The 9,837-nt window shown below is 38.5% G+C and overlaps 1 protein-coding gene across 1 annotated transcript in view; it reads right to left on the reverse strand.

Annotated features, from left to right (window-relative positions):
- The window catches only part of LOC141444901 (uncharacterized), a 31,025-nt gene extending 23,688 nt beyond the window's left edge, over positions 1-7,337 (reverse strand). The window contains exon 1 of the mRNA XM_074110653.1: positions 7,268-7,337. Within this exon, the coding sequence (XP_073966754.1) occupies positions 7,268-7,303 (36 nt within the window). The 5' untranslated portion in view covers positions 7,304-7,337. The remainder of the gene's footprint in view (positions 1-7,267) is intronic.
- Positions 7,338-9,837: the final 2,500 nt, after the last annotated feature.

Genomic DNA, 9,837 nt, shown 5'->3' on the forward strand with positions numbered 1-9,837 from the left:
CGTACCTAAAGCTAGTGGTAAATTTCGATGTATTTCGCACTCGCACATAAATTCCAAAAATTCAGTGGTCGCTCGGGTTCGAATCCACGTTCTGCTTGAGAGGCAATAGTTCAAACCACTAGGTCACCGTCGGCTTCTCTAGCATCTGCCTCATCCAGTCTCTCGACGTCGCTAAACTAGGGAACGCGAATGCGAAAGTGAGGACGGTGTGTGTGTACCCTCGTCTCCCTAGCCTCGCTTCGCTTTGGTTCAAAGGAGAGAGAAAGTAGATATAGCGGGCAACTGTGTAGAGTGTGGACGGCTAGCACTTCTGCAGTCTCCATTCGCCAAGACTGCCGAGAGCCTCTAGGAGGCGCCTCGCGAGTGTCTGGATGGGGCATAAATGAGGTATATTGATACTTACTGAACCAGACCCGAAGAAAGTCGGCTAGCTGTGGCTGAGGCGACCTGCAACAGAAAGTCAATTGTCAAACAAGTGTACCTAATATAGGCGATGATACTGCAATGCGGCGTAACCAATATGGCTAATGCCGCGTAACCTACAAAAATAGCAAAGAGATTTCGCGACTGGTATACCTATACATAATTATATAAACACCAAAATACCACGTTACGGATACGCATACGCTACGATACGGATTAGCCCAAAACATGTCGAACTAAACTAGATTTAAGACATGAGTTATCCGGGTCAATATCATTTAAACAGCAAAATATTTTTCACCTCAGCACCTCAAACAGGCATGTTTTGCTATGAGAAATCAGTGAGCAAAATCGCATTTTGCTCACTCCGTGAGACAAAGTAACTTTTTAATTTTTTTTTTTAATTCTGAGTACAGTGTTGGGTCTACTCACTGAATTTCAAATATTTGAACTTTACTTTGATCTGTCATTTCACTACAACACGAAAAAAGCGAGAGATAGTATCAAATGTGTTGATTGCAATAATAAAGTATGCAACCTCGTTGCACGAAAGCCGCTTCTCTTGTTTTTTTTTTTATAAAATAATTCCGTATACGGACTCTACAGTTGGAATAAATATTTGTTAAATTGAATAAATTTTTAACAAGTCTATTTATTAAGATTGGTTTTTTGGAATATTTTTTTTTGTATTTTTTATTTCAATTCCAAATTTTTACCTTTACGGTCATCCCGTAAAACCTAAATTGAAAATACAAACTGAAATATAGATGCACAGAAAAACCAGAAAAATAAGACCAACACTGGGAATCGAACCCAGGTCCTCGGTATTCCGTACCGCGTGCTATACCGCTACACCACTGTTGGTCAACGGCACAGACACGAATTTCCCCTATGCACCACATATCTCAGCTTGTTTGTTTCTTATTTAGCCATATGGGCAAAGTTTTTACTGAATAAGTACTAGCGAACCCGGCAGTGGTTCTCTCCTGTCTGTTATCTAAATTCAAGTTATTTGAAAATATTACAAGACAAAAGCAGCTCTAGTAAAGCAACGAGTAGAATCGAACCTTGCATTTAGTTTTAAAGTTCCATGGTCAGAGGCATCTTTATTTATTTATTTAATCATACTCAAACATCTGTCTGTGTGTGTGGTTGTCTAACATCTTGGTAGCATGGTGTACGGGTGTGGTGCTCTGAAGATGAGCTCTGGTTGAGTTCGAAACGCGGCAGTGTAGTATGTTGTGGTGATAGATGGGCTTGTGTGATTTGTGTGTGTTCTTACAGTGTGGAGGTGGAGGAACTGCATGAACACGCATATTTTGCATAAACTTAGCTATCACAAGGTCGCGGGTGAGTAAAGAAATTCTTTTAGATCTTTGACTTTGTACTAAAATTTAATAAAATTAAATTAGGTACGTTACTATCATCATTAAGAAAGCCCTTAACCGAGTAATGACATTTGTCAAATAATACATTTTCTAATGTCTTTTTGAATAATGTGTTTCGGGATTAAAATTTATTGTATTAGGGATTTTATTACTAATCTAGTATTTTATTACTAATCTTGTATTTTATTACTAATGTAGTATTTTATTACTAATCTAGTATTTTATTACCAATCTAGTATTTTATTACCAATCTAGTATTTAATTACTAATCTAGTATTTTGCACCAAACATACACGTGTCGAGTTTTGACTAAGTGCAAAACTGAACAAACGAAGCAAATAAGCCATTGCCAATGCTAACACAGCTGTTGTTTGTTTATCTATACAGCTAATAGTTTAAAAATAATTACCTAATATAATGCGCGGAAATTTCCAGCGCATATTTTTTCCAAAAGTATGTTTGAGTTATAGCGGCTGAATAAATACCTACACAGCTTTGGCTTGTACGAAACTGCCAAATAGCTACTGCTTTATGCAAATAGGTTGCTTCAATTGCCATGGGTTCATTGTTTACCTTGGTTCAACTAATTTTGCTAAGTTAACTATGAGACAATAGTACATTGTGTCTTAAGGGCGGTAAATAAGGAATTACGAACGAGAGTCTATTAGAAGCCCGAAGTCGAAGACTGAGGGCTTTAATGAGTCGATGTTCGTAATTCTAGTACCGCCCGTGCGACATACAATGTTTTTCATCTCATTTGCGAGTAAAATTTTATATTTCTAAAAGAAAATATATAATTGTTCCAAATATTGGCGATACCTTAGGCTGCGCTCTTGGCAGCGCCGCCCTCCCCCTCCCTCCGCATGTGCATGAGCCGCCTGTGCGTGTGGTCCTGCTGCTACGCCATGCGCAGCACCATCAGTACGGGCACTGACTCATTGACCGACCTTGGGCTTCATGACAAGAAAATGTGTACGCGCAATGACTCATTTACCGACCACGGGTTTCATGACAAGCACATTTAAGGTCGAGGGATTTATTTGGGGGGTTGCAACCAAGGTAGCCTGCATGTTTCGACACTGTTTACGAGCAAGTGTGATGAAAATACATGTATTCAACTATCAACTTTTATGTGTTGTCCCGTGACTTAAAAAACATCAGTTTTACACTTTGTTAGAACAAAGTTTGTAATGTATACAGAGGCGTCTTTAGCCCATGTAGCGCCCGTGTGCAATTATTACTTTAGCGGCATTTAGGAAGCGCGGTCAAATTGGAATAGGTAGAAAGTGCCGCGGTCGGCGCCGGCGCCCCTAGCACCGCTGCGCCCGTGTGCAACGCACACCCTGCACTATAGGTAAAGACGCCTCTGAATGTATTAAGTACTTAAAGCATGCTTAGGACATGAGCCACGAAGGAATTACCTTAAAACTGTCAGAACTTTATAGTACGATTTTATGGGGTATAGTGTATTTGTACACATAACATTTGTGTCCAAAACATGGATGCACAGAAAAACCAGAAAAAGAGACCAGCACTGGGAATCGAACCCAGGTCCTTAGCATTCCGTGCTGCGTGCCATAACCCCTACACCACTGCTGGACAGGAATCTAGACACGACTTTTTTTATTGTTTCCAGTGTTTTGTGTGTAAATTTTAGAAAATTTACGAATGCAACAACAACATGAAATTCGGTATTCAGATAGTTTTAATCCCGGGAAAGGACATAGCATTGTTTTTATCCCGGAAAATTGCAGTTCCCGCGGGATAGCGATAAACGAATTATTAATAGTTTTTAAACGAGCAATTTCTGTTATCATCATAATCATCCCAGCTTAAATACGTCCCACTGCTGAGCACAGGCCTCCTCTCAGAATGAGAGGGCTTGGGCCGTAGTTACCACGCGGACCCACTGCGGATTGGGAACTTCGCACACACCATCGAATTCCTTCACAGGTTTACTTTGTACAGGCTTCCTCACGATGTCTTTCTTCACCGTAAAGCTCATGGTAAATTTGTAATGTTGTAATTTCGCACATAAATTCCAAAAAACTTAAGGTGCGGGTCTGGGCTTGAACTCACGATCCTTTGGTTAAGAGGCTGGCAATAGATCAAACAACTGGACCACCACAGGTTTTTTTTATAAATTTCTATATATTTATGGGTGAAGATCAAAAAGTTTAAGATCTGTATTTATAAGGAAACAGGTATCCTAACCCTGCCGTCGCTTTATGTTTTTGAAATAATCATGTATGTTAGGAAGAACATATGTGATTTTCCCACTAACGTCGTTAAGCCAAAGGCTACTAGAAACACAGGGAAGCTTAAAGTTCCATCTTACAGAATGGCTAAAACAAAAAAGTCGTTTCTGGGAAATTATAATAAAATTCCAAAAAATATTTCAAATGAAACGGATACAAAATGCAGTTCTATTCTCAAGAAGACATTAATATGATTGGTTATTTGGAGTCTTTTTGTATTTTTTATTTCAACTCCAAATTTGTTACTTTTACGGGTATCCCGTGAAACCATATCGAAAATACAAACTGAGACATGGATGCACAGAAAAACCAGAAAAAGAGACCAGCGCTGGGTCCAGCGGTGGTGTAGGGGTTATAGCACGCAGCACGGATTGCTGAGGACCTGGGTTCGATTCCCAGCGCTGGTCTCTTTTCTGGTTTTTCTGTGATCCATGTCTCAGTTTGTATTTTCGATAAGACATTAATATCTAAGGCGTATTATAAAGTGAATGATTATATCATGGACAGGGATATTTGGAAATAATTCCGTTCCGCATTAGCGATCCCTTCAAATAGCGAACCTACTGTGTTAAAAATAAAGTTGTGTTAAAAACTTGTGACGTATACGAGTAGATGTAATTTAATAATATTGTAAATCTGTTTAAAAAAATATACGTCGTTGAGTTTCTTGCCGGATTCTTCTCAACAGAGATTTTTCCGAACCGGTGGTAGTTTTTTTTTTGACATTCATATGTGATAGCCTAAATTGAATAAAGATATTTTGACTTTGACTTTGAGTTATTATTATTTACTGTTATCTGTTTTTCCTATAATTCCAATAGAATTTTTGATAATCTTTTAACGATTTCGATGAAATTTGGCGTGGGAGTTTTCGGACGCGAACAGAACAATCGATTCAGCATGGTCGTATCTCGAGGAAAAGGCGTGTTTTTGAGTTTTAGCTCGATCTCCCAAGATATAATAATCTTAGTGGGATCCTAGTCCTACCATTTTGCCAAAATGTAAACTTTTAGACTGGGCACAGTAAAAGTTTTTTTTTGGGTTACCCTTGTTTCGTTAAAGAACATTTCACAAACTTCTTATCTCTTCCCAAACAATTTTTCGCATAATTTAATTTGCCAAATTATTGCTTGGAAAATAAACTCTTGACAGACATTGCCAAACATTGGGTTTGCGTTACAATTATTTGTGAAGAGTTTATTTGACAAGTGTAATAATTTGGCGAATGAAATTATGCAAAAAGTTGTTTGGGCATGCAGAGATAATTTGCCAGGTGTTTTTTTTGACGAAACAAGGGTAAGTACCTTACCCAAAAATAGTAGATTGTACAACAAGCATAAAACGAGCCATTTTACCCAAGACGTTCATATAGCCATCCGAGCCGGTATGGCGAGGGTGGATAGACACGTCGAGGGGAAAATAGGTTTAATGCTCGAGTTTTACACTCTGCTTTTCACTTCGATGGCGAGGAAACAATTTTTTTTTTTTTTTTTTTTTTGGTATAGGGGCAAACGAGCAGGCGGATCGCCTGATGGTAAGCGATTACCGTCGCCATGGACACCTGCAACACCAAAAGAGTCACAAGTGCGTTGCCGGCTTGAAATAGCAACAGTGGATACAATTGTTCACTTACTATGTACATTTTATTTTTCATGAATTACTATTTAATTATATTTTTTTAGTTTTATTGGTTTGTTTTGATTGATTTGATTGATTTTTAATTTTATACAAATTACGAAAAATATTATATAGGTATTAAACTTCTTTGTTTGTGGCTGTTGACACCTGATTACCTTGGTCTTAGACGAAGATTTTATTTTATGCACTAGTGCATAAAAAGTCATTTTATGTCACCTAGATCCAGCATAAACACGAACTTTACGAGCATGAGAAGTGAAAAAAAAATCTGTGCCCAGTCTAAAAGTTTATAAATAAAACATGCCAATTATATCTAAGAGAGGTTGCATTATAAACATTCACTTGCAGGCTTTTTAGTCTAGGTTTAAGTGGTCTGAAGTCCTGTCAGATCCATACAAGAACAGTTTAAACCTTAAATCGAGATTTAAAAAAGCCTACCAGACGTCCTAAGCATTTAGGAAAATTAATTCAAGCCGTTTTACTGCCACCTGGCACACTTGATTTTCTTCGAAACGCGTGTGCGCAACTGACAAGTACAAATTACGAATGTAGACTTGCAAATCGAGTAGAATTACTGACTTGGCAAAACAAACGAATATTTTATGAAATAGTTAAGGTTTTGCAAGTATAATGCATAAAAAAAACCGGCCAAGAGCGTGTCGGACACGCCCAAAATAGAGTTCCGTAGCCATTACGAAAAAAAAGTAATAATTTTCTAAGGATTTCGTATTTTATACGAAATCTTTCAAGTTTAGGTATATTTTATAATATTTAAGAGTAAAACTACTAATAATTCTCAAGCAAACTTAGCCGTTATAGTTTTCCTTGAAAGTTTGATATACTGACTACCATCCTGAATTTTTTCTAATTTTTCCAACCACCGGCTTAGATTTTAGAGAGGGCACGCTCGATTTTAATGAACATTTGCTTTAAGGTTGAATATTTTGCAAAAAAATCATGGATCGAAAAATCGTCCTAGCAAACCCCTAATGGTTTTAAAAGAACTATCCAACGATACACCACACTATAGGGTTGGATAAGAAAAAAAAACACCCACACTACGTCTATGCGAGGTACTCTAAAAAAAATTTTTTTTCAAGTTTCTTATTGTACCATTTTGTCGGCATACTTTACATATAGTCTCTATAGTCCCTCAGCAAAGCCGCGCACGGACGGACAGACAGACAGATATGGCGAAACTATAAGGGTTCCGCTTTTGCCATTTTGGCTCCGGAACCGTAAAAAAGACAGTTGGGGTAGGTAAATAGGTATAGTTAAAAACTTAAGAAGACCTGTTGTATGTAGTAGTGTCCGTAAAGGCAATCCATATTCGAAAAATTACTAAAGTCCCATATCAATTCTGTGCACTACTGCACTACTACATACCTACAACGGGTCATATTCTTAAGTTTTTTTACCTATAATCATCAACTATGTGAACTTGTATATTGTCCAACATAAAATGAACTAGAAACACAAAAATTGTATAACGCTTAAAATTTTACTTTGTAAAAAACGCTCAAACGAAAATAAAGTAGAAAACGTTATTTTTTTACTTACCAGAGCAAAAGTGACCAGCACTTTCAGGGGCACCATTTTGAACTTATCGTTAAATCCCCATAATTGGCGAATTTATATACATTAGCTATCTGACAAATGTTTGTCTTAGGCAAAGATTCTCAAACTACTAGTAAATCTCAAGCAAACTCAGCCGCTATAGTTTTCCTTGAAAGTTTGATATACTTACTGCCATCCTGAATTTTTTCAAATTTTTCCACCCACAACCGCTGGGCTTAGAGTCATGCAATTTGGTATGTAGGTAGCTGGACGTCTGGAATAATACATAGGCTACTTTTTATTCCGATATTCCCACAGGATAGGGATAAAATCTCGAAATAACAACCGCTGGGCTTTGAGTCATGAAATTTGGCATGGGTGTTTTAATTTAACGTCAATGAAAACCACGATGTAATTTCAGGAAATTCCCACGAGAATTTAAATCCCGTAATTTCAATTCGATTGCCGTATTTTATGATTTACGCGTGCGTTACATGCGTGTATACAAGCTTAATACTTGTAATGATTGCAGTAAAGTGTTTCGACGAGAGCGGAGAGGAGACATGAGATGATGATGATGGATGGAATGAGAGGACTTCCGTCCCGGCGTCAGGATGCGTTCATGATGTAGGTAGGTACTTGAGTGAGAACTTCAATAAGAACTTCTTTTGGAACGCAGCTGTTTTATTTCACCAGCCGATGATAATTAAGTTACAAAACCAATCAGAGTATGTATTGTATTGTATTGTAAAACTCTTTATTGTACATAAAACACATGAAAATAACATAACACAGGATAATAAGATGTACAAAGGCGAACTTATCCCTTAAAGGGATCTCTTCCAGTTAACCTTTGAACGATTGACAGGATATCAGACACAAGAGTAGACACTACAAGTACAATGAAAAGGTAAAAGAACCGAAATTTAAATTAACTCAAAAAAAAAATCATTTCAAATACACATACATATATAAGTACACAAACTAATACATATCAAGACAAATAAACTACATGCAAAATACATATATACATATACACCGCATATACACAAAACAAAACATACAACACTGCCTCCTTTAAGAATTTACGACGAACTGTCAAGCCGGTGCGCCCTTAAGCGATTCCGCAGGGTGGCAACCGACTGTGCCCGCCTGATATCACCTGGCAACCGATTCCACAGACTCACAGCGTGCACGGAGAATGATTTAGAGTATGATTTGGATTTGAAAACTGGAAAAGCGAGAGAAAGATTATTACTCGACCGCAACCGATTTCCAGACCCAGCAGCCAAGTAACTGAACCTTTCTGAAAGATAGGAAGGGGACTGAGGTTTAAAAAGGACATTAAAGAGCAACGACAGGATGTGAATATTACGGCGATGACGAACACATTCTGAAGTCGCTCAAGCTTGTCAAGTAGCTGCTCAGAGAGATCTAGATAGGCAATGTCACCGTAGTCGAGGAGAGGGAGAAGGAGAGATTGTGCCAGTGTAATCTTGGTGTGCAGAGGAAGGAAATTTTGCAAGCGGCTAAGTGAATGGATTGAGGCAAAAAGCTTGCGGCTGACTTCAGAGACATGAGCCGACCAGGAAAGCGTCTGATCCATGATGATGCCCAAGTTTTTGACCGTGGTTGAGAAAGGACACACAGGATGTACAGAGCTAATTGACAGACGAACTGACAGAATCATTAGCCAGGTGTTGTCGCCCCTACAGCCCGAAGTAGAATGACGCTCCGGCCAACGAGCCCGTCCAAGTGTAATGCAACCGGTAGTTACGTCACACGGCTTTTGCCGCCATTTCGATGTTGTAATAGTCAATTTACTATCCTATAAGGCTTGATTATTGTAATCCTTAGATATATATAAATAATATTTATTCATTTATTAATATTTTTTGAACATTACATACATGATATAATATAATACCTACAAGATTCAACATGGCACTTATTATGAGAACATTCTACGGTGGATCAGGAATCAAATGGTTCGACTGTAACTCCGAGGAGTTGCTTCACTCTCCGGGTGGCCTAGTGAAAATGTTTACGTCCCGCCACTGGCCGGTACATAACAAGTTTGAGAACCACTAACATTTTCTATTGACGCAAGTGCTTGCCAACTACGTAGGTAAGGTACCACGTCATGTTCGCTTTTGATGAAGTGAAACAATTACTTTGCTCACCCGCGACCTTATGATAGCCACGTGTATGCAAGAAATGTGTGTTCATGCAGTTACTCCACCTCAACACTGTAAGAACACACACAAATCACACAAACCCATTTATCACCACCACCACCACACTACACTGACGCGTTTCGAACTCAATCAGAGCTCATCTTCAGAACAACACAACCGTTCACCATACTACCAGATGTTAGACATTGTGCATTGTGCTTCTGCCTGGCCGGGTTACACTATTTACCGGCACGGATAATACCGACCCGATATTTCGTGAACACGCCCATACAAACTGGTGTCAAACTGACAAGAGTTTCTATGGGTGTGTGTGTACACGAAATATCAGGCCGGTATTTCCATGTCGGTATTGTACGACCGGGAAAATAGTGTCAC

Source organism: Choristoneura fumiferana, chromosome 30 (genome assembly GCF_025370935.1).
Source record: "Choristoneura fumiferana chromosome 30, NRCan_CFum_1, whole genome shotgun sequence".
NCBI classification, from domain to species: domain Eukaryota; kingdom Metazoa; phylum Arthropoda; class Insecta; order Lepidoptera; family Tortricidae; genus Choristoneura; species Choristoneura fumiferana.